The 26,580-nt window shown below is 35.4% G+C and overlaps 1 protein-coding gene across 1 annotated transcript in view; it reads left to right on the top strand.

Moving 5' to 3' along the window:
* Positions 1–26,580, top strand: part of GPHN (gephyrin) — a 515,857-nt gene that overhangs the window by 468,406 nt on the left and 20,871 nt on the right. The window contains exons 17-18 of the mRNA XM_081829751.1: positions 11,367–11,454; positions 24,542–24,615. Of these exons, the coding sequence (XP_081685877.1) occupies positions 11,367–11,454; positions 24,542–24,615 (162 nt within the window). The remainder of the gene's footprint in view (positions 1–11,366; positions 11,455–24,541; positions 24,616–26,580) is intronic.

Below are 26,580 nucleotides of genomic sequence, written 5' to 3'. Positions count from 1 at the left end.
TAATATGATCTCACTGATATGAGGAATTCTTAATCTCAGGAAACAAACAGGGTTGCTGGAGTGGTGGGCGGTGGGAGGGATGGGGTGGCTGTGTGATAGACATTGGGGAAGATATGTGCTATGGTGAGCGCTGTGAAGTGTGCAAGACTGTTGAATCACAGATCTGTACCTCTGAAGCAAATAATACATTATATGTTTAAAAAAAAAGAAGAAGAAGAAGAAGATAGCAGGAGGGGAAGAATGAAGGGGGGGAAATCGGAGGGGGAGACAAACCATGAGAGACCATGGACTCTGAAATACAAACTGAGGGTTCTAGAAGGGAGGGGGGTGGCAGGATGGGTTTGCCTGGTGATGGGTATTAAAGAGGGCACATTCTGCATGGAGCACTGGTTGTTATACGCAAACAATGAATCACTACATCATACGCAAACAATGGAACACTACATCAAAAACTAATGATATAATGTATGGTGATTAACATAACATAATAAAAAAAAACAGGGTGGAAAAAAGATTTGTTTATATTAAGTTAGGGCTGTTTTCTTTCCCACCAGCCTATAAGCTCCACAAAGGCTAGGACATAAAGGTGTGTCTTGGTGACCCTATATGCGTAGTACTTAGTAGGAGTATATCTCCTAGATTTAGATAGCCCTGCCATCTTTTCCTATACCACCCTCTCTTTCCATGGAACCTAGAAACTGCAACTGTCCAGAAGAGCTTACAGGGTCCCTTCACAGTGAATCCAAAAACTGTAGCCATAGGAATAGACCAGAAAGTATGGCACTGACAACAGAATTGCATTAGTAACTGAGACACATCCCCAAAAGGGGTACAACGTAAAGCTTTATGGCTGAGATAATTCATTTTATATTTCTGAAGAAAAAGAAATATAAAGTGGGAGGAGAGGGAGTAGCGTTCCAAATGGATTTATGAAGCCTCTAATTTAAAAAGTTGGGGAACTGCTCCCTCAGGCTTAAGTAGATGATGTTATACATTTACCTCTTAAATATAATAAGCGTAATCATGATCCAAATACACAGAATCCACTTGGGGAAAATTTCTTGAAGTTTAGCATTAATTGAATTTATATCATGTCTAAAACTGATTTTAACTATTGAGCTGTTTATATTTTTACATCAGCTTTAAAACAGCGTGGTAATGTAGCTTCCAACTGCTGACTTAGACTTTGCAAGCCTGAAGGGCTGAGAAATTCCCATAATTAAGAAAAGAGTTACCCCTTCTGGAAAATTGCCATCGCAGAAGCCTGCCCCACTCATATCTGCTGGGCTTGCTTGGCTCTGTCACAGACTGGTGTTTGGGATTTGAATTGCCTGCTCCTGTTGTTGCCAATTTGTGAAGCTGCCTCTTCACCTTAAAGCATGAAACAGAAAGGGAACAAGCACTGAGATAGCAAACTGGATTCTTATAAAACTGGCGTATTTAGAAGGGGTTATCAAGGTACACTTCACAGTACAGTGATTATTCGGGCAAAGCTCAGTGCTTCATGTCTTCCAATTTGTGAAACAAACATATCCTAATATCTTAGTGTTTACCTACTGTTCTAAGAGTAGAAATTTCTAACTATCAGGGAGAATTTAGATCCAAATTTAATTCTTGTCATCTTTATAAACTGCCTTTCTTCTCTTATGAAATGAACACCTTTTCTGCTCAAAATGTAAAGTTTTAATTTTTGAGTCAACATAATAGATTTATTTTCTCATAGATTTCTAAATAGATTTATTTATTAAGAGAGGTATCTCATTTTATATTGGCGAACCAAAAATATTCTTTCTACTTACCAAATGTGTTTAACAATAAGAGATTCTTCCCTCTCTCTTTTTTGGTGGCTACTACAGTTTCCTTTCTTAAGCCTTAAGAGTTGCTGTTATAGTTGATGTTAGATTCTTCTAAAAATGACCTCCAGGTATTACTGTACTTTTAGAAATTGTTTTCTTACTTAGAAAGTAATATCTTCCAGAAAGCCTTTCCTGATTATCCCATGCCAATTCTGATCATTCTATCCCACTCAACATTTATACCATTTTACCTTATATGTATTTTCATTTTAATTAATGCATTTGAGTTCAATCAGTGATATTAATTTCATTGCTTATTCATTTTCCTAAATTTTTATCATATGTTTTCTGTATTAGCTTGTAAACTTAAAGGCAGGGACCATGTTTTCTTCTGTCTTTACATGACTTTATAGTGCCTAAACACCCAGTGGGACTGAAGAAGGACTAAATGATGGGTACATGTAGTATGAAGTTTAATCAATACATGAAGTTGATACCCAGAAAATACTTGTAGTTGAGGAATTTACCCTGGACCTCTGAGGAAATCAGTATATGATTAGTATACTTCTAGAACTGGGGTTTTGGGGGCTTTTGTTGTGGTGGTGTTGTTATCTTGCTATGATCAGCTGGCATTATTCCTTAATCTCCAAATCCTAGAATTTTTCTCACTTTCCCACTGTCATCTTCACTCATCTTAAAATGATACAGCTACAGTTGGTGTAACAGATGAAATAGGAAACTAATTAACAGCTGTTGTCCATCTGCATGTTTATATTAAATATTTTAAAATAAAACTGCATTTACATTCTGAATGCTCTGTCTGAAATCCATAAAATCTAAACTTGGGTAAAGACTCTGTCTTCATTTTGAATTTTATAGTAGACTTCATGATAAAGCAAAAAAAAAAATTATGTCAGAGTCAGGATTATAGTAAGTTAAGGCAGACACAAATTTTAAAAAGCAAAAATCTGAACTGAAAGTGGGCTCTCAAAGCCTTCTGAAATCTGAAAAGATGTTATCAAAAGATATCATACCTTCTAGACATATTCTTCTTTCACAGAAATTGAAGTACATAAAGTATTAAGAAAGCTACATGCATTCTCTGAGATTTATTTTGAGATTTGTTTTACCTTTCCCTTTTATCTACTTTCTGTTAAGTTTAAGCTTCTTTGATATTCAGTTAAGTTAGAATTAAGTTAGAATTCCAGGGAGAGTACAGTTATTACTATTGGTAGCCATTTCCCAAGCTGAAAGTGAACATCATAACTTTGGGGGGAAAAATGCCTTTTTTTTTAATTCAAGTCAAATAGTCAAATGTTCAGAAAGTGAGAGAAAGAAAAGTACGATCTGCAAGATGAGTACTATATTTCAATGCTCTAGTCAGTTTCTCCCTCTACGCTTCAGTCTATATGTGAAAAGAAAATATTAATTTCAGTTATTTCCATAGAATCACAGTATCTTAGAATTGAAAGGAACTTCCAGTGTTAGCCAGTCCAGTCTCTTTTTCCCGATGGAGATATTAGAGAAATGTCTAACAGCTAGCCATCAGGTTTTTGTTCGATGCTTTTAGTGAGAAACATCTTAACTTGCATTATGAGGCAGCTCATTCTATTGTTGAATGAATGGCTGTTGTGCTGAGGATGTTTTTGCATTACACTGAGCCAAAGTCTTTATCTCTATTTCTTCCATCCATTACCCTTAATTCTGCCCTCTGGAGCAACACCAAATAAATTTACTACCTCTTCTACATGACAACCTTTCAAATATAGTGCTATTTATGATTATATAAATGCTAAGTAGTATCTTCTATCTGCAGACAATATTATTATATTATATTATACTTGTAATAGCTGTACATTCTTCATTCCCAAAGCTACTGTAGAGAGATTGAGTTGAGGCCAGGGTTAATTCAGTTGATTTGTTGAGTGCCTACAATGTGCAGGGATTTGGCAGGGCAATCAAGAAGCCTAGAAAAAATGAGACCTTGTCTTGTGAGACAACCATACATTATTGTATCAATTTTATAAATTTGCCTTTTCTCACAATTTGTTGCCTCTCTTTATCCTTTTTAGTTCTTTTAACTTAAATTCCACTTTGACATTAATATGCCACTCCTGCTTTTTCACTTATTTATACCTGGCTGGTGTCTTTTTGCCCTATCAGGTTTTTTTCAGTCTTTCATCTTTTAGCGTATCCGTTGTGAATAACATTCAAATGGGATATGAGCTTTAAAAAAAAAAAGGCTTGATTTTGCACAAGCCTTGAGTTACTGTAACCCTGATCCTGGCATAAAATTTATTTTGCTTTACCATGAAGTTTGCCATAAATGATTCCCTTGGGACGCCTAGGTGGCTCAGTTGTTAAACGGCTGCCTTCGGCTCAGGTCATGATCCCAGGGTCCTGGGATCGAGCCCCTCATCGGGCTCCCTGATCAGCAGGAAGCCTGTTTCTCCCTCTCCCACTCCCCCTGCTTGTGTTCCCTCTCTCGCTATCTCTCTCTCTGTCAAATAAATAAATAAAATATTTTAAAAAAATGATTCCCTTGATGTTTTTTCTTCCAACTTACTTTATATTTACCATTTATCCAACTTTGTTATTTCTTCCTTGTCCTTTTTTCTATTGTTGGTTTGATCCAGGTGTTATTTGTTCCCTTTTGCCCTCTTACTATTTTGGAAGGTGTGCTATACTTTACCATTCTCTTCATGCTTCCTTCTAATTTCTGATATTCATAATCAAATATACATTTTTCCACTATTATATTTTTTAAAAGGTGCTTACTATATCCCTTCTCCAAGGCATTCCTGTTTCCTCTGTGTGCCCCTACACCAGTGAACTTTTACTTTCCCCATCTCCTCTCACCCCTAAACTTTTAGGTATTGCTGGGAATATGCTTTGAATTCTAGAATTAAGTTTTCTTTTGCAGTATGTCTCTACAACTTCTGGGAAATCCATATTTAGTATATACATTATAACTTCCCAGTTTATTTGATCATTATTCACTTAGATTTAGCTGTATAGTTTTATTTATGTGTTTGTAAATGTATTTGAAAAGTGCTTCCTCTCCTCTTCATCTTCCCCTATCTTGAGATTTCTGATCTGATTCATTTTTTTTCATTTAGAGTCATTTTTCCAGAACATTACTGGTTGATTTATTATCTGAATCTTTGCATTTTCACAAATATGATTCTTCTGTCCTGATAGGTGAATGGATCTGACTGGGTATAGGATTTGGAGGTTGTAGGCCTTTTTTCTCTGAATATGTTTATGGTAATCTATTATTTTATAGTTTGGGTATTGTAGGTAAGAAGTCCAAAGCCAATATTCTTTTTCCTTTGTTAATAAGCCCAATCTTTCTGTCTGACAGCTTGTAAGATTTTCTTTTTATCCTTGAAATTACAAAATTTACCAAGACATTCTTAGGTTTCTGTTTTTGGGCAATCTTGTCTTCAACTCAGTAAATTTTTTTAACTTTGAAGCCCTTTTCAAATAAGTGAAATTTTCCTCTGTTTTCCCCCTCCATTGGTTCCTTTTTTTCTTTATGGAATTCCTATTGATAATATGTCAGCCTCTTGCTCTGTCTTCCAAGTTTCTTATTATTTCCTGCATTGACTTCCATCATTTTTTAGTTTTGTACATTCCTTTCAGATATTTTTTTAGAGGGGGGGAGGGGCAAAAGGAGAGGGAGAGAGAGAATCTCCAGCAGACTCCCTGAGGAGCACAGAGCCCAACTGGAGGCTTGATCTCATGACCCTGAGATCATGACCTAAGCTGAAATCAAGAGTCAGATGCTTAATTGACTGAGCCACCCAGGCACCCCCATTCCTTTGAGATATTTCTACCACTTAGTCTTTCAGGCCACTAATTGAGTTTGCATTAGGCACTATATTCACCTTCATCTACTAAATTTTTAAACTTGAAAATCATGTTTTTCATTCCAGAACATCATTTTAATGTTATGTCTATTTCCATTAGTGCTTTAGTTGTTTGTTGTTATTCTTGCTGAAATTATTATTTCTCCCAGCAGTTTTATTTCAGTAGAAGCTGTCCTAAATTGTGCTTATTCTTCTACCCTCCAGCTGCTGGCTTCTTAGATTGCTGGTATTTTCCTTTGCCTACTGAGAGTTCTATTTATTCTCAGCCCTCAGGAAGCTGCTAGGATACCATGGCCCTGATGTGAACGTAATTGTAGTAGAAAAAAGGATCATAAGTGGTAAAAGGCATGGAAATCACAACTCATGAATTGCAAGGCACCAACAGCAAGCTGTCCGTGTACTACTAAAATACAAAAAAAGAAAGAGAGGAAGAAAAGAATGATACCTTTGTGCTTAAATTGGGTTCCACTCAGCTTCAATTGGGTTTAAATCAGTGAATGTTAGAGATAGAAAGAATGTGGTCCAAATGTTCTTATTTTACAAATAAGAATAATGAGACTCCAAAAAGTGATGTTTGCTTTTCAGAATTATCTCAGTTAGCAGGAGACAAAACTGGATTCTAGACTTTGTGACACTGAGGGCTTCAATTAACAGTTCTATTTTCTCACCTAGTACTTAAATTTTTAGCATTTTGTACTAAATCAGCTGTCTTTTAGAATGTTTTTATATAATATTGGTACTCTAAGAGAACGATGGGTAGATACTTAATAATTCAAGTGAAAATGGAAAGTGCTAGTAAACCAAAACTAATGCTGGTATTCGATTATCTTTAAAGAAATGATTAATCGCCATTCAAGTCTAATTAAAATTACAGTTGTTAAGGAAGAATTAAATGATATCACAATATCCCTTTAAGATGTGCTGCTCTTTGAGAAAAGGGAAGCTACTGGTATATACCGAGGAAAGTTAATCTGCTTAATCCAGCATCCCCTCCAGTGGCAATGGTGAGAAGATAGTTCAAATTTTAAAAGTACAAATTGTCCAGTTTTTATCATTTCTATATAGCATCCATAAATAGGATTTATATATTTAGATAAAAATGATAAATAGCTTTTATCTGAAGGCATAGTGTGTATAACAAATTACCTTTCATTATCTGAATATTACTATAGTTTAAAAGAGTAGTAGAGTGAACAAAGGGTAACCTCGAATGTTTCACTACCACTGTGAACCTCAGTGCCCTCTCCTGCCCTGCCTACCACATAGAGTTGTGAAATTAACACATACCTGTGAAAGTGTATTGTTCTTCTAAAATGTGCATATTATTGTCATTACTTTTATTTCTTAAATATCAAATGATCTAATATATACAAAGTAATGTCATTTAAAAGACATGTAAGATATATAAGGTAATATTATATAATAAAAGATCAGATTATGATGTTTTAGTTTTACTCTCCCTTCTTTGAGAAAATTAATACACCATGATCTATTTAACAAAACTGAAAAATCATGAATAGTTTTTATTCTGCTATAATATCCACAGTTATAATCCTTGTTACCTATTCCTTTTATCATTATTCAGAGTAATTGCTTAGTTTTAGAAAACAAACTTGTTTTTATTTCTTAAGAAAATGGGGGAAGAGGGAATATGAAGTAAATATGGGAAAATATTAGCATTTGTCAAATCTGAAAGATAGATACATGGCTGTTATACTATTATGTTATGTTGGAAATATTTTTATCATTTAAAATATAATATGAATCATAAAAAGAGAGTAAATTTATGACTTGTAAACAAGCCCTAAAGTTACATTTAATCAAAATCTTTAGTTTCCATCTGTACATAGGATCAGAATCACATTTGTTTCATTCCCCAGAATTATACTGACATGTCCACACATGCACTTTCCTAGTCAACACAGATAGATTCTCACTTTTTGCCTTACCATTTGATGCTTTTGTACAAAGGCCCATTCTCATGAGAATTTTCCTTGTATGACATGTCATGCTCCTAAAAGAACTAGACAGTCACTCTGATGAGTCAGTGGGATAGAATAAATACTTAATGAGGATCCAGAGGCTCTTGTTCTAGCGCTGCCACGTTGCTCTACCTCACTTTTAAAACACTACTTTGGGGACACGTGGGTGGCTCAGCCGGTTAAGCATCTGACTCTTGATCTCAGCTCAGGTCTTGATCTCAGCAGGTCATTGGGCGTAGAGCCTACTTAAAAAATAAATAAAACGCTACTTTGCTCTGAATATTACTTTCTTTTTCTATAAAATGAGCATGATATTACCTGTTCAATCTACTTCGCAGACTTACTATCAATAAATAGAGTTATAGTATGCAACAAAAATGAAGTTATAGATCCTCTGACTGTTGGCATACATTTGTACCTGACCGTCTACTAAGCCATGATCTCTTACTAGATCCCAGACACCAGAAATATGCAACAGAAAGTAGAGTCAAAGAGAGGGGCAGAGGGGGATAGAGAAGAGCAGGACCCAAAGAATGCACCCAGCTGTGATAATGAACACAATGAGCCCCCCAAAGACCCTTCCAACTTTGAAATTCAGTGTTTTGTGAATACGCCAGACACAAAGTAGAAAGCAACACTGAAAATGTTCTTTGAATACTAAAAGGCATAAAATCCCTTTTAGTTTATTTCTGCAAGTTAGAAAAGTTCATACGGAGAGCTGATGACTCTGCAGTTTTATAGAATAGGGAAAAAAATCTTCCCCAGATAATATAAAAACAAGTAAGAAAAAAAAAAAATCACTGAAATGTATGTTTATTTGCATCATCAGCTAGCATGTCCCAGGACCTTTTATCCACCTACAAAGATTAATATCCTGAAGATGTGTATGTTACTGCTGCTTTGTTTCCAGGGACTTTACCATAATCCTCTGAAGTTGACATGTTATAAATTACATATTGTAAAACTGGTGAAATTAGCTGATGTCCCTTTGTACTAACACAAAATTGTATTTTGTTAATAATATTCATTGTCCATTCACCTGAACCACATTCCACATTATCCTGTGTTTGTGTTTTTCCATTTACTCCATTGACCAGCCATTTGGCTCAGCCTGATGATAATAATATTCAACAAGGGAAGGGCCTGGAGCTCTGGGCATGCAGTGATCAGGAACCCATCATGTGCATATCTTATAGTATTTCAATACAATAGAATAAGTTGCTATCTTTTTCACTAATGTAAAATGAAAAAGACTGATGAAAAATCTGTACAAAATACTTAATTCAAAACTACTTTAAATACACCCATTATTGAATATAATTCTTCTAAGATGTTTGCCTAACCAGTTTAACTTTGAAAGGGATTTTTTTAAGGGTTTTTTTTTTTTTATGTTTTAACATAGATCCTATCTTTATCAAATACCTGGGTACCTTTTTGGCTGCATAAGCAATTCAGTAGATGATTTTAAAGGGTCCCTATGTTTGTAGATTGAAGCCCGTGTGAGCCATTTTTCAAACTTCTATATTTGTGTCTTCTCCTTGGGAGCTTTCTCCTCAGAACCAAACAACCCCCAATATACTCATAGACAGGCCAGTGCTTGGAGAGGAGAATTTTATCCAGATCCAGTAAGAGAACCAACCAGTAAATGAAACTATTTAGGCTGGAACCAGGCCTAGCTTGCTAGAGAGCCATTTGGGCTTTTCACATATAGTTCTGAATGTATCTAAGGCCCAATCTATGATTTTCTTCTGTGTTAGTCATAAATATTCTCCTAAATAAAAACTATCAAGCATGCTAAAGTTGAACTTTGCCAGGGTGTTAGGTATGTTTATATGATAAGCTTCTGTCAGTAGTACAACAATAATAGCAACTAACCTTTCTTTAAAACTTATTTTGTACTGTGTACTATTCCATAAACTGTTTTATATGTATTATGTCACTTAATCCTCATAACAACCCTATATTATCTCTACTTTATAGATGGAAATCTGAGGCAAAGAGAAGTTAAGCAACTTGTCCAAAATTCTACATCTAGCAAATAGTAGCACCAGGATTTAAACTCAGGCAGTCTGACTTCAGAGTTGAGATTCTTGATCTCTGTGCTATGCCACCTCCCAACTAGCTTATCTCTTCTAGAGCCTTAGAGAGTTGAGGGTAGCCTCTCAGGTGAATCTCAAGTTCCTCTCCTTACCTCTGTCACCCATAGATAAAAAGGGAAATGATGTCCTACTTATAAATCTTCTCCTCCACCCACTTTTCCTCCTCCTTTCTCCCTCTCTCCCCCATCAAATAGTACCTTAAGGTAAAGGGACATGAAAAAAACTTCACTATCAAGAGTGATTTGGAGGAATGTATGCTATCTCATTGAGACATACTTTGATTTCAAGTTAACAAAAAAACATTGAGGCTAACTTAAGCAAAGGAGAGGTTTACGGGAAGATGTAGGGTTATCTCAAGGAACCCAAGAGCAAAATAGTTGTCAAGAGGGACTAAACTCAAGAACTGGAAAAGCAAGCTAGGATTGCTCCCTTGTTAGATGTCCATGGGGAAAAAAGAGAACTACCTCCCTTCCCCACAGGGTAAGAAGTTCTCAGAAAACAAGGGTATACGCTAGACAGATGTTCCTCAAAAGGCTCCCTTTCTGTACTCTGTCATTTGAAGGGGAATGCAAGTGCAGTGTGTTCCACCAGTACCTTTGTATGGAATTCAAGTAGTAACTGGATAGTTCTTTTTAGCTAACCCTTACCTTCCTGTCCCCCTATAAGCCCCCATACCTGGCACTTTGATTTTTTTCTCAAGTTATGCCTTTCTAACCCACCTAACATCCAGAGGATAGACTTTTGATATTGCTCCATCTCTTCTTCTGAGACCTTTGACTTGTGCAATCAAAGGGCCTGTAAACTGGTCTTTTCAGCTGACTATCAGGAATCTGCTTAGTTTCAATCCCTAATATTCATCCTGTCCTTTTACCCTCTCAGAATATTTCATAGTCTCTGCTTTCCTTGTTTTTTCCTAATAAACACCTATTGCCTCTTTATATTTCTAGGGAACCCCCACCACCACCCTTGTCTTGCTAGATGAAGTCCCAATTCTTGAGCTTGAGAGCCTTCCAAAATCATGTTCTATTCCAGTCACTCAAGTCCTTCACTCTAGATAGTTCTTTTTCCCCATATTAATCTCCACTGAGGATGCATCACAGGCTGATCCTCTTGTTTATAAGGCCCTTTCTCATTTGTTCCACCTGTGAAAATCTGGCCCGTTTCTCAAGGCTTAACTAACTTAAGTCATATTCCCTTTATAAAGAGTCTTGTGTGACCTCTCCCAACACCTAGGGTCACCAACCATCCCGGTTTGCCTGGGATTTCCTAGGACATGTGACTTTCAGTACTAAGTCTGGGATTAGCCTAAGCAAACTGGGATGGTTAGACAGCCTACCAGCACCTCAATGTCTCCCTCATTATGCTGCCTTGTTAGAGCAAAAAGCCCTGTGAAAGTATCAGTAGCCACTACTTCCACACTTACAAGGTTCTTTCTCCGCAATAAGAGTTATGCTTCCATTGGGCAGAGACCTTTTTGATTCCCACTTCATACAGAATATAGTGCTATACCCATATTAATGCCTACTCAGTGAATAAAGTGGTTTAGTGTTAAGTTGGCATTTAAATATCTAAAATCTTGTCTTGTGGTTAATTTATTTGTCTTTATTTTTTTTCCAGCCCAGATGACTTACTCAATGCCTTGAATGAGGGTATCAGTCGTGCTGATGTCATCATTACATCAGGGGGTGTGTCCATGGGGGAAAAGGTATGAAAAAGTGGGGTTCATGAAAATTTGTCTAAGGTAATGTCCTTGATTAACTTTAGTCTGGTAGTTATCTGTTATCTGCACAAATCTGAAAATCCATAGGGCTTCAGAAATGTCTGGGCGTTCTAAAAGGGATGCAGTATGGGTCGATCAGAGGGCTTACCTCAGGAAAAGCTTGGAGAATCCTACAACTTGCAAAATGATTTTCATGTTCCTTTGAAGATTTCTGTTTCTTTGCTTACTCAACTTTACTATAACATTAGGACTTCCTTTATACATGATATTTACCCAAGATCCTGTCCTCCCCGCCACATATTCCAAACCTGATAAAGAACCCTTAGCTCCTCACAGGGAGGAAAGACAGGATTAAGTATCCCATTGCCCCTTTTGACAAATAATAATGATCATAATCATAATAATGATGAAAATAAAATACAAACATATATATTAGTATGTATAGGATTTCATAAGACTAAGTTATTTGCATAAAGTATATGCTTAGTCCTTTAAAAATCACAGTTTCAGTGTCTCAGTGTCATTAACTTTATATATCTTAATGAAATATGTTGGTTCATGATGATAATTGGGTCCGTTGAATAATATTATAAAAGCAAAATATACTTTACTACAATAACCAACCTGATGGGCGCCTGGGTGCTCAGTCGTTAAGCGTCTGCCTTCGGCTCAGGTCATGGTCCCAGAGTCCTGGGATCAAGCCCCACATGGGGCTCCCTGCTCCGCAGGAAGCCTGCTTCTTCCTCTCCCTCTCCCCCTGCTTGTGTTCCCTCTCTCGCTGTGTCTCTCTCTGTCAAATAAATAAATAAAATCTTAAAAAAAAAAAAAATAACCAACCTGATGTTTTGGCTCAAAAATGTTTCAGAACACAAAATATTTTGCCAGCCTATAATCCCTTTCCAATTTTTCTTTCTTTCATATTAATGACTAAACTGAAAATTTATAAAAATATTGTCATAATAGCAGTTATTACTAAAATTTAGATTTTTTCCGAGAGCAGCATTTTTAGCTAGATCTTATATATATGATTGTTCTTGGTCTCTGCCCTATCTAGCTATAAACTGCCTAAATTTATAACCTGACTGTTCGGCAGAATTTAGTGGTGTGAACAGAGAATGCCTCCCTTTCATTCACAACTAGTTTTAGAGTGTCTAAAAATAGCCCTTTAGCAGCCAAAAATCATAGAAGAAAAATAGAGAATCTCAGTCCAAGACTACCATCTCAGATTACATCCAGGAGTGAAGGTGTTGAAGTGTGGGTAGTATTCTCCTTATAGCAGACAGATTGCTGGATTAGTCTTTCCTCAAAGTCTCATAGAAGTCCTTAGCCCCAGGTGGAGCAAACTGCTGCAGACCTCTTCTGAGATCAGAAAGGTCAGAGCTGAGTTCTGCATTATGGTAGAATTATAAGAAATAATTTTCAACCTGTCTGTTTTCATTTCCATCAAATTGCCTGTGGTGCTCTGAATAACTTAAGAGTACTTGAATGTTAAATTTGTTGTTTCCAGGGAGTATTTCATGTATAATTTCTACTGGTTGCTAATGAGCTTAATTATGGACAATACCTATTTTGCAAACCTGAAGGTTGTCTTTTCCAGTACTTCTGAAATGGCAACAAGCTTCTAACAAACATAGCCTTGGCAATTGTGGTTCAACTATGTAAGGACAGAACACTTCTCAACCTTAACCTTCTTTATTAATGCTAACAAAGATTTCATTTGTCCTAGGAATTTGCTCACAAATAAAGAGAGGCAATATAGTAATGCATATTGGTTTTATTTATTTTATTATCTGTATGGTAAGATACTTACACTAAACCTTTAATTTACTAGGAAGGAAATTTTAGGAACTAGGCATCCCATAGTATTCCATGGGAGCTAATAATTGTTGTTCTTACCTCCTTAAGTGGGAATGAGATGAAAGGAACCAGGAAGAAAGAGATAAAGCATAAATGCAGCAAACTCCTGCCAACCTGCAAATTCTAGTTGCCAAAAGAATTTCAGTTGTACTTCAATAGCAGAAAGAAAAGCCTAAGAGACAGAACATCTGCATCAGCCCAAGGGCTGAGCCTGAAGACCAGTCACTGAAAAGATAGGGAGGTCAAGGAAAGATCCAGAAGCATTATTTAGCAAGCATGAATCTTACATGCAGAAACTCAGATATGCAAGGAATTTACTTACTTGATTCAGCTTAAATCCTACTATGAGCACCTATGCTACAGAACTGGCAGGAAATTGTATTAAGCCATTATGGAGCTCACCTGCACCAAGGATTATGCCAAGAAACTGATAAGGGCTTAAGAGACCAACAGTGAATCAGGGAGACACAGATGGTCACCAGTCTCCACTGTATACACCTAGAATGGCCCTGTAGTGCTGTGATCTCAGGTATTTGCTCCTTTAGGCCTTGCTAGCAGCACTGGGGTCATGGGGAAGCTGGGAGTATTGGGGCAGGGAGAAGGGGCTCCTGCTGCTTATGGGACCCACAGACCTCAGTCCTCTTCTCAGCCAAGAAGAAATGGCCCTTCCACAGTTGCTTCCCTCAGAATCTTTTCCTACCTCCACCTCTGCCCCAAAGTGTTTTTTTTTTTTTTATGAAACACTGGCAGTTTCAAGTAAACAGTATCTGCTTTTTGCTCTGAAAACTAAAGAATTATATGCATGACCATAAATTTTCCATAACCTACAGAATTGTAAAATAGCTCAAAGACAATGAAAGGTGCAGATTGCCAAGAAGGATACACTAGATTGGACCCCCAGTAATTTTTTTTTTTGCCTATTTGAAAGTCTCTTAATTTTTCCTGATAGTATCCACCTCCTACCTCATATGATCAAAATAATCACAAAGATCATTACTGATCACAAAAAAAAAAGGCTTTTCTCAGAGGCTTGCCCTGATTATTTAACAGCAAAAGTGTTGATTAACCAATAGGCCTCTTTAAGTTTGTTTTGCAAATCTAGAGCCATAAAGCAATAGAATATTAAAAATTAATCAACAATATTCCAAACAAATAAATACAAATAAAATTTCCCTTATTATTTCATTCAGCTGTATGTCATTCTTGTTCTGCTAGATCTTGGGTAACCGGTCTGCTTTCATGAACCCATCTGCTTCTATTCTAAAGAGCCCTGGGAATCCTGACGGTCTACTGGTACTACAGAAAAGTTATCTAAGCTACGTCACCTCAGGTGCCTATATCCAAGAGACTGTTCTCTGAAGTGCCAATAGTTCAAAGTACCTGTGATAGTCCTTTTCCCTAGTGCTCTGAATCTTTGTTGCAGGCACAAACTATTTACTGTAGCTTTTAGCAGAGCTTTCAGGCAAGCATTAGAGGAAAACAGAAACTTTCTAAAGATGACAGATACTTAATAGCTGTACTTAATTTATTACTGTAACCAATAATATCAGAATAGAAGATAAGTAAAATTCTCTATTCAGATACAGTATGTAACTATGTCATAAAAGTTTTGATGTGTTTCCCCTGAGGATGCAGACATATTACGGACAGCAAAGGCATTGTCAAATCTCCAGGCATGTCCCCTAAAACAAAATTTCTGAAATATTTATATTAACATTTTACATATATGGATCTAACCCAGGGCACACTGAGCATCTCTTCTCAGATATGACAGCAACTCCCCTCACATGACACTCTTACAATGGTAACATATCAAACAAACCTAATTATTTCTAACATCTCTTTTTATAAGATGAAAGAAAAAAATCTGTGATTTTCTAGAGACCTTCTAGGAAATTTCAAACATAGTTTTAGGTGTAAAAGATATTCTGAAAGTTTTACTTTTTACTAAATTTAGGTCTGATCTTTAGAAGGCAAAATCAAAAGAGTTGTCAAAAAAGAACTGGGTATTCGATTAAGATAGGATCATGGGTACCTGAGAAACAGTACTGGTTACCTAATTTTTCAAAGCAAGAATAAAATAATTGGGGATAAGCACAGAAAGTAACATAACTGTAAATAATCTTAGCTCATTTGTAAATGAGGAAACTTTGTTCTTTATTTTTTCTTTAAATAAAGGCAAAATAAACATAAAGCACAAAAAGGAGATTGCACAAAAAATAACCTTGAGTTTCATGGGGAAAGCATTAATCAGTAAACTAAAGAAATAAGCTCATCAAACCTGAGTAAACTTACTAAAATTTTAATATAGTTCTCAGCTTCATTTTAGACAAAGGTATTATAAACCAAGGCAAATAAAAAATCTCTTTCAAAGTTTTGTCCTTTATTATGTTATTTTATATTTTGAAACAAACCGCCACTTTACTTTAGAACAAAGAGTGGGCCCCAGACCCACGAGGGTCCCTAAGACACTTTAAGTGGGTCTGCAAGGTCAAAACAACTTTCATAATAATAAAACTAAGACTTTATTTGACTTTTGTATTCTCCTCTCATGAATGTACCATGAGTTTTTCCAGTGGCTATATATTATATGGTATCACATCAGACTCAGTGCAGAAGCAAATAAGAGGATCCAACTGACTTCTATTAAGCCAAACATTAAAGAAAGTTTCAAAATTATGAAAACAATGCATTAAAAAGTTACTTATATCAACATGAAATGGCTTTGTCATTGCTATTTCCAAATGAAACAACAAATTTTAAAAATTTTTTAGCTTTAGTTTCTAATACAGTAAATATCTATTAGACATAACCCACATAAACAAAAGCTCTGGGGATCCATATAAATTTTAATTTAAGAGCATGTAAAGTGTCCTGAGACCAAATATCTTGAGGACTGAACCTAAAAAAAAAATACTTTTTTTCCTTGAAAAATAAAAGAACACACATAGTTATACTTCTCTGTCATTATTGTCCCTAGCATAATTGTAACACCCATATTTCATTATAATGTTTAAGAAAATAACTAATTTTTATTCCACAGTGAAAACTAGATAATTGAGAAATCATATATAAACATTTGAGCAGATTAGCAAAGTTCATAAACACACAGAATATAACTTTCTACAGCCACATGCATCCCTTTTGTACTTTCTTAATGTAGCAAAGATGAACAAACATATTAATTAACATGACCTAAAGATATAGCCTCTCTCTAGCATATAAAAATAAGAAGCAAAGTATATTAGCTTTAAAATAAAAGTATGAATGGTCCCCAACTTACAATGGTTCGACTTAACAGATTTCAACTTTACGATGGTGTAAAAGTGATGCGCATTAGTAGAAACCATACTTCAGATTTTGAATTTTGATCTTTTCCCAGGCTAGCAATATGCAGGGCAATAATCTCTCATGATTTTGGGCAGCCACAGCAAGCTGCAGCTCCCTGTCAGCCACAATCATAAGGGTAAACAATTGATAAACTTACAATCATTCTGTATCATACAATAATTCTGATTTGATTTCCACTTACAGTATAGTATTCAACAAATTACATCAGATATTCAGCACTTTATTATAAAATAGGCTTTGCAAAAGTGTTCTGTAATGTAAGTGTTCTGAACATGATTAAGGTAAGCTAGGCTAAGCTATGATGTTGGGTGGGTTAGGTTTATTAAATATGTTTTCAACTTATGATATTTTCAATTCACAGTGGGTCAGGTGGTAGCTTCACCATAAGTGAAGGAAGATCTGTATATTAACTTAAAACTGTGCTTGGTTATCAATGATCCAGTATTCTGTCTTACTTAGAAATCATCTAGGTGTCTGATAATTATTTGTTAATTAATTTTATATCAGTTCAATAAGATTTTGTTACTTAAAGATCCTGAAAATTATTTTCAAGCAGACATACTACAAACATAATTACTATTGAAATTTAAAGTTTTTCAGAATAATGATTCAATTATATTGTACCCAATTTTACATTTTTCACATTCTTAAAATATTATATAGGAAAAGCATTAGCTTATTTGATGAATAAACCTATATAAACTTAATAAACACAAACCCAAGCAAAATAAAAAGTATTTGCTTAATTATACTTAACACTGATAAATAAGAAAAAGAACATGGCTGGGTTTTCGTAATGACTAGTTATTTGTCAAAGATTTATCTTAACTTTGTGATCTTTGATGCTTAAACTTACAAGAATACCTTTTAATGTAGCTCATTTAAAATATAAGTTAAATTTCCTTATTATCTGGTAACTTAAGGAAGATTCTATATAAGCACTTATTTATTTCTCTAAGTCTATCAGAACAGAGCACCTTTAATTTAAGAGACAATATAATTATTTTGATGTATTTTTCTTCTTCCCCCTTGCAAAGCAAACTTTACTGTGGCCCTAAAATGGGGGCGCTTCTCTCCAGATCCTTCTGAAACTGGAGAGTTGGAGATTAGGGACTCTTGGATCACCCCTCCCAACACCTTCATCACATGGAGACTCAGATGAAGAGGGGTGGGGTAGGAGGAGTATGGTAGGAGGGAGGCACCCTGAATCCAAAGCACACCCTGAGGAAGGCCCCCTCTGCTTGGTGGTCTCATAGGCATATGATTTATGAATACTTTCCAGAAGTAGGAAAACATTTCATACTCACAAAATGAGATAAATGTCTTCGTGGATCACAGATACATAGATACACAGACACAAAAAAAAATACAGCTAGACACATAAAAAAAAATACAGCTTCATCTCAACAACTTCAACCACAGGTCACGAATAAACACAGAAACAAAAAAACTTACTGGTCCACAAATAAAGAGCTGTTTCCCTTCCTAGAGGTCACAAAGTTCTTGATTGGTTTAGGCTCAAAATGACAGTAAGACAAATAAGTGAGAAAGACTAATAAGCCAGATTCTCTGTCTTCTCTTACCTGAGAATAAATTTCAATCATCCACTTGTAGGAATCATCAACCTATAAAACCAAATTCCCAATCATGGCTGCCACAAGGGGGAATACCTTATTGGCCATGCACGGAAACAAAATAGAATCAAAATCAATAAAGGGAACAAAATTAGAGAAACCAAAAGTTAGCAGAGTTCAAGTTTTATTGCTGCTTGGCATTGACTCCATGAACCTAAGAAAAGTATGGTCAGGTGTAAGCCACCTATAAAGTGCACTTTTCTAGCAATCAAGGTTACCTGGCTCCATCAGGTAAACCCATGGGGCATCTCAGTGGAGCCTCCAGAATTATTAGTGTAATGTTTTATAGATAAAATCATGAATTTCATATACATATAAAATAAACACAGGTCAAGATTTTATTTCACTCTTGAGTTAATGAAGGGACCAGTAAGATGTTACAACTGGTTCAAAGGAGAATTCAAAGAACACACACATACAGATAATCAGGAATGCTGAGATAAATTTGCTAATAGATGCAAAACCGCTTTATATCCACAGGCAAATAATCAATTATATCTCCACAGACAGAGTTAATTTGCATTTCTTTGAATAATAATCTTATTTACCATCAGTTTTCTATAGCTTAATTTTTTTAAGTTTTTAGTTTAATTCCAGTTAGTTAACATATAGTGTTATATTAGTTTCAGGTGTACAATATAGTGATTCAACGCTTCCATACATCACCCAGTGCTCATCACCACAAGCACACTCCTTAATCTCCATCCCCTATTTCACACATCCTCCCACCCACCTCCCCTCTGGTAACCATCAGTTTGTTCTCTATAGTTAAGAGTTTGTTTTTTGATTTCTCTCTGTCTTTCTCTCTCTCATTTTTTTCCTTTGCTTGTTTGTTTTATTTCTTAAATTCCAATATGAGTGAAATCATATGGTATTTGTCTTTCTCTGACTGACTTATTTTGCTTGGCATTATACTCTCTAGCTCCATCCATGTCATTGTAAACGGCAAGATTTCGTTCTTTTTTATCACTGAATAATATTCCATTTCTAATACCTTAATTTTTATAAAATAGCTCAAAGATGATAAAACACACAAGCCAGAAGGTTGTGCTACACTGGACACCCAATAATCTTTGTTGCCCATTTTAAAGTCTTTCACAATTTATCTAATGTTGTTTGTTCTTACCTGAGTTGAGGAAAAGACCTTGCTTCTTCATCCATTCATTTTTCTTCTTCCAATCTGACTCTAGCTTTTAGAATATCAGACAGAGATCCTTGCTGCTTCTATAGGTAAACAAAATTTAAGAACAGTGGTGATTCTCAGCCTTTATGGCTATGTCTGGTATAGGCTTTCTCTCTGTCACAAGAAACATGAATATTCGTGTTCAAAAAGAGTGAGAGGGGTTTTTTTTTTTCCCAAGAAAAATAAAATACTTCCATTCATTTAGCAAATATGTAATGAGCATATCTGCTTTCCAGACTCTGTGTCATAACCTTTAAGGCCCTGCAAGTATGGCCTCCGCCTGTCTCTCCAACCTCATCTTTTTTTTAAAGATTTTATTTATTTATTTGAGAGAGAGAGAATACCTGAGAGGGGATAGGGTCAGAGGACGAAGCAGACTCCCTGCCGAGCAGGAAGCCCAATGCGGAACTCGATCCAGGGACTCCAGAATCATGACCTGAGCTGAAGGCAGTCGCTTAACCAACTGAGCCACCCAGACGCCCTCTCCAACCTCATCTTATGCCTCTTGCCACTCATTCACTACCTTTCATTGTCTTTTCAGTTCTAGACACATTCTTACTGCTTTAGAAGCTTTGGTATGTACTGCTTTACTGCTTTAGAAGCTTTGGTATGTACGTCCCTCTGCCTGGAATTCTCATCTCTTCACGCTTCGTATGGCTGAATTCTTCTCATCCTCACCACCTCTTTTAAAATGGCCTTTCCTTATTCTCCACCCTGCCCATTATTCTCTATCCCAGCACCTGCTTATTTCCTTCATATCATGTACCACACTTTATAATTATTTTATTTCTTGGTTTACTTATTTTAGTCTGTCTTCGTTGGTAAAATACAACAGAACATTTTTGTGTCAGGGACCATGTCTATTCTTGTTCACCATTAAATCTCTAGCACATATAGAATTTGTGATATATGATAGACTCGTAAGTATTGAACTAAGAAATGAATGAATAAATGAATGGCATGTGCTATTCACTAAGGATTTCACTTATGTATACAAGGTTCCTGTTCTTACAAACTGTGTAGTCCAATAAAGGATGCATACCAGTTATCAGACAATTGCAATAGAACCTAGGTGTGTGATATCAGAAGGACATAGTATTATAAGGGCACATAGAACTCTTCAGAGTTCTGCTTCTACTGTGATACAGTGGCTTATTTGGACCAACCCTCCTACCAAGAACAACTATAAAAGCTGTATAATTTTTTTTCATATTTTAAAGAAGAAAAAAGAAAAAGCAGGTGTCTGAAGAGAACAACCAAGACAGCCAGTATTCAAGGCACCAACATCTCAGAAAAGTGAACCACAGAGAAGTAGCATTTACTAATTCCTAAGCCAGGAGAATAGGGGGAGGTGTAATGGTACAAGAGACCAAAAGCCAACCATCGCAGAGTAGCTAAGAGCCTAAGAAAATAAACAGAATTTTTGGCAGTCTTAGGAGTTCAGGGCCTGTAGTGGAGGGGGCGGGGGCTGACTGGCAAATATCTCAGGCTCTCAGTTTAAACCCTGGAAGCGCTAGGTATAAGGACAAACTGGAAATATACCAGCCTTCACAAAGACTGAAATTGAGCATCAGATTATCTCAGTCTCTGATTAGGTCAGGCAATCTTTAGTTTACTTTAACTAACTGCCAATGGAAATTAAATCCTTTCTGGAAAAATATATCATCATCTAGAACCTCTTTACTTCTTTTCACATTTAATGTTTGGGCTTCAGTTTTTAAAATCACCAGACATGCTAGAGATAGGACAAAATCACTAAAAAGAAAGAAAAACAAGATAGGACAGCACTAAAAATGTTACTGATGTTTATTTTGTCCCATGTGAAATTTTAAAAACTGTAATTAATATTTTTAAGAAAAAAGAAATGACAAAATGAAGAATTTCACTGGAAAGCTAGAGTCTATTCATTATATTCAAAATTCTAGAAAAGGGATGGAAAATATGTAAAAGAGCATAAAAGACATATGGGATGTTGGAAAAGGTCTAACATACATGTAGTTGGAGTCCAGAAAGAAAGGAGAGTGGGCAGAAGCAATATTGAAGAAATATTGGCAGAGTTTTCCAAAACCAATGAAAGACATCAAGCCAGAAATTCAAGGAAGTCTGCTAATGTCAAGCAGGATAAATACAAAAACAAACAAACACATACCTAGGTAATCATAGCAAAACTACTGAAAACCAAGGACAAAGAGAAAGTCTTGCCAGAAGGATTCTTTACCTTCAAAGGACCAACAATTAAACTAACAAATGATCCAAACAGATACGATGGAACACAGAAAACAATGGCATAGCATTTGTAAAGTGCTAAAAGAAAATAACGGCTGGTGTAGAACTGTATATACAGCAGAAAATTCCTTCAAAAATGAAGATAAAGACATTTTCAGCCCAATAAAAACTGAGCACAGGGAATTTTTTATCAGGAAGATTGTAGGAAATAAAAAGATATGGACTGTTTAAACAAAAAAAAGAGAGACAGAACATAAGTAATTAGAGCCTACCAATGAGTTAAGTTACTGTATTTTGAATATAATGTAGCCACTTAAAATTAGAGGAGGTAGCTCATGAGATGTCCTAGATATTCCTTTGGATAGAAAAGCAAGTTGCAAATCTGTATGTAAAGTATTCTGTCATGTGCATTCAAAAAATATGTTTGTAAATGCACAGACAAGTGTAGCAGTGATGGGAAGGACGAGTTTAAAACTTTATTTTATACTTTTCTATCTGCGTTTTTACCACAATATATTTTTAACTTTTGAATTAAAATTATTTAAATAAAAAAAAGAAAGAAAGATTGTGGAGCTACGGAAATGCAGAAAGGATTAAAGAGCAAAAGAAAGTGTTAATATGTGGTTAAATGTAAATGATTGTATAAAATAATAATGTCTTATGAGGTTAAAATATGTTTATATATAAATGTTGTATATTAAATTATAAATATAGAGTGTATATTGTCTGTATAGTATATATAGAAATACATATAACAGTTAAATATATATATACACACATATACACACACATACCTAAAATGTATATAGAATATATGATACATTATAGCTCAAAAAGCAGAGAGGAATAAATGGAGTTAACATGTTTTAAGTTTCATGCATTGTCTGGGAAGTAATAAAAATATCAAATTATGGTGGACTATTATAAGTCAAGAATGCATATTGTAATCTCTGAAATAACCACTAAAATAATAGCAAAAGAACGTGTAACTAACAAGCTAATAGAAGAGAAAGAAATTAAAATAACAAAAAAAAATTGATGAATTCAAAAGAAGGCACAAAAGAAGAAAAAATGAAATAAAACAGAAGTGACAAATAGAAAATAAATAGTAGGTGGTAGTTTTAAACCCAAATATAGCAGAAATTATATTAAATGTGAATGGACTAAGTCCTCCAATTAAAAATTGTCATCTGGATTGTAAAAAGACAATAAATTGTTTGATGGTAATAAAAAATCCACCTTAAATAGAAAGACACGGCAAATTGAAAGTAAAAGAGTAAAAAAAAAAGTTACAATGCAAGATAGCTGGTGTGGCTGTATTGATATCAGAGAGGTTAAAAGGATTACAAGATATTAGGAGGGAAATTTCATATATTTAAATGGATTGGTTCATCAGAAAAACATAACAACTCTGAATTTGCATCTGATAATATAACCTCAAAATAAAGATAAGCAATTTATCATCCAGCCTTGGGAATTAAGGGAGGCTGAGATAAGGGGTGGAGAGAGGAAGGTAGAAAGAAAGAATATTCCAGACAGAAGGAAAAACATTTTCAGAGACTGAGGGCAAGAAAGTCTTAGAAACTTAAAGTGATATAGTCTTGCTGGAATGGAGAGAGAGAGAGAGAGAAAAGAGGGTGAGGAGGAAGAAAGAGAGAGAGATTGAGATTGAGAAAGAGCAATGGGGTTGGATGGGAAGAGGATTGCCTGATGAGAGTAATGATTGTTAAAAGGGGACTAGAAAACATGAGAATCATAGATACGATATTAAGAAGATGAGACTTTTTTTCCTGGAAAAGAGGAAGTTTTGATGTATTATATGATGACTTGATCAGACCTGTTTTCAAGAGATCTCTCTTACTACTGGGGGGGGGAATGAATTGGAGGGGGGCAGGACTATTGGCAGAGAGACCTATTTCAATAATCCAAGTGAGATAATGTTGGCTGAGGCTGTGGAAATAGAAGGGAACAGATTTTTAAAATAAAATATCCTAAGCTTGTGAAATATTTACAATTTTAGTAGGTTTCTTAGATTAATGAACAGGAAACTCAGCAATAGACCTAGGAGTTGAGAAATTTTTAGGACTGCAATTTTTTTCTCTATGTCTCTAAAACCAACTGCATGGCAATGTTGTCTTTCATTTCCAAAGGTCAGGTTTTGTGAAACCACTGTGGATTAGTTGTAACTTTAGGTTGGTTGTTTTTGTTGGCAGAATAAAAATTTGGGACAATTAAACTGCCTTGACTTTCTATTTTAGAACTCCCTCCCTATTTTTTTATTTTAGTTGACTTATTTAGATTTGGCAGTCCGTGGGCAATGCCCAAGTCTTTCCTCAAGGAATGTGTACATTACTTTAAGTCCATTAAGGAGAATAATGTAGTACACATACATGGGGCTTCCCTGACCTAGCACAACTTCTTAAGCTTTTTATTTGTTAACATCCTTTCTCAAACATAAAATTCTGTATTAAAAGAGAAACAATAACCCATCAAGTAATGTGATTATTTGGTTTATTATCTATTTCTACTAGAATGTATTTTTTATGAAAGCAGGGCCATTGTCTCTTTTGTTCAAGCCTATATCCCCCTATACCTAGATTAGTACTCAGCATATACCAGGTACTCAATAAATATTTATTAAAGAATAAGTGAATGATAGGAATGAAGAAATGAAGGAATTTGCCTTAAGTAAATCAACTTCACTGAAGTAAGATGTTTCTTTTCATTTCAATCTTATAAATTTGTTTTATTTTCATGTAAAGTTTTGAAAGTCTGATATTAGAATGTTTGAAAATAAAGTGATTGTTTTTCATATTTGCAGGACTATCTCAAGCAGGTGCTGGACATTGATCTTCATGCTCAGATCCATTTTGGCAGGGTTTTTATGAAACCCGGGTATGAAAATAATCTTATTATCTCATATATGGGGTTGGTTTGGCTTGCTTTCACTAACAAAGTTTTAAATGCTTTCTTTTTTACATTTTCTATTATGGATTATTTACTCTAATAAAAGAAATATTATACTATTAGAATTCCTTGCACAAGGGTAGCTCCTATCTGAAATGGAATTCATCTTCCTTATGAATAGCTGGATTTGTTACAAATGAAGCAAAACAACTTTCCAAACCTTTTCTCTCTTTAGTTTCCATGTCTAGTTCCTTCTTTCTCTTTTTCTCTTTCTCTTCATACTGCTTCTTTCTCTCGTTTTAAAAACATTTTAGTATGAAAATTCTCAAAATGGGCATCTGGGTGGCTCAGTCGGTTAAGCGTCTCCCTTCAGCTCAGGTCATGATCCCAGAGTCCCAGAATCGAGTCCCACATCGGGCTCGCTGCTCAGTGGGGAGTCTGCTTTTCCCTCTGACCCTTCCTCCTCTAGTGCTTTCTCTCTCTCACTCTCTCTCAAATAAATAATATCTTAAAATAAAAAGAAAAGAAAATTCTCAAAATGCATAAAAGTAGGGAGTACAATGAAACCTCCATGTACCCATCACCCAGCTTCAGGAACTATTAACATCTTTCCATAACTGTTTTATCAGTCCCCTCCCTCACCTTTTTGAGGGGACAGGGGGCTAGATTGTTTAGTGTTTTTATTTTGTTTTGTTTGTTTGTTTTGGACTGTTTTAAAACAAATTCTACAATGTCATTTTGGTATACATCTCAAGAAATAATAACAATAACAGCAGCATTCTCTTGTGTAATCACAATGGTATTTTTCACCTAACAAAATAAATAAGAATACCTTAATATCATCTGATACCCTGATCATATTCAAAATTCTCCCAAATGTCAAGAAAAAGAATGCCTTCTTACATGTTTTATTTGAATTAGAATTCAAGTCACGTCCACTCACTGTATTTGTTGTTAAATCTCTGTTAAATAATAACATTTACCTCCTTTTTTTGTCATGCCATTGACTTGAAGAAACTGCATCATTTGTCCTAATGAATGGATTTGGGTAATCGTTTCCTTGCAGTGGTGGTTAACTTGTTCCTCTCTCTTTCCAGTATATTCTACAGACTGGAAGTTAGACCTAAAAGTTTGATTACATTCAGATTCTTTTTTTTTTTCCTTTGCAAAAATACTTCAAAAGTAATGTTTCATATTGTTTCTTACTACCTCCCAGGAAAAAGAAAAATAACTACATTCCAAGATCTGGCACATCTCCTAAAGGGCTGATGGAGGTTCTGTAATCAGTTGTAAATCCTCAAAGAATGCCATGCATTGGTGTTGAAATATGTGTGGCCATGTCTTTAAGCAATAGTTTGCCTGTTCAGACCCCTACTACTCTATAAACCTTTCATTCATTATTTAAAGGATTCACTGTGTAGGTGAGCATTCTAATTCTAACACACCTCCATGCTGTCAGGGACAACAGTAAATAATGCTTTAGTTCAGAACTATACTCTGATGGGTGCTCATGTGAATCTGAAGAGAGAGAGAGGTGATACTTACCAGTTGTTATGAGTGAGCTATGGGAACCATCAGTAAATTCCAGAAACCTTTTTTAAGTGTCAAGCCAGCCTTCCTAATCTCCCAGATTTACTGGGTACCTCTCATCAGGTCTAGGACAGAGATCAGGTTTTACTGCTGTGATTTTGCCATTTAAGTATGAAGTTAAGATTAACCCTAACATCTTCTCCACAGTTTGATAGAATTTAGAATTCTTGACATTGTATTTCTGTAGTTTCCCAATATTGCTACTGCTAACAAAGCCCTTTTATTATTCAAACTATTGGATTTGGATCATTCTCATTAAGAACATTTTGTCTTGAAGCACCTGGGTGGCTCAGTTAAGCATCTGAGTCTTGATTTCAGCTCAGGTCATGATCTCGGGTTCTTGGGATCAGGCTCCACACTCAG

This window comes from Leptonychotes weddellii, chromosome 9 (genome assembly GCF_054177405.1).
Source record: "Leptonychotes weddellii isolate Sample4059 chromosome 9, ASM5417740v2, whole genome shotgun sequence".
In the NCBI taxonomy this organism is placed as follows: Eukaryota; Metazoa; Chordata; class Mammalia; order Carnivora; family Phocidae; genus Leptonychotes; species Leptonychotes weddellii.
Note: the sequence above shows the minus strand (reverse complement) of the source record. Positions and strands in the feature narration are given on the sequence as shown.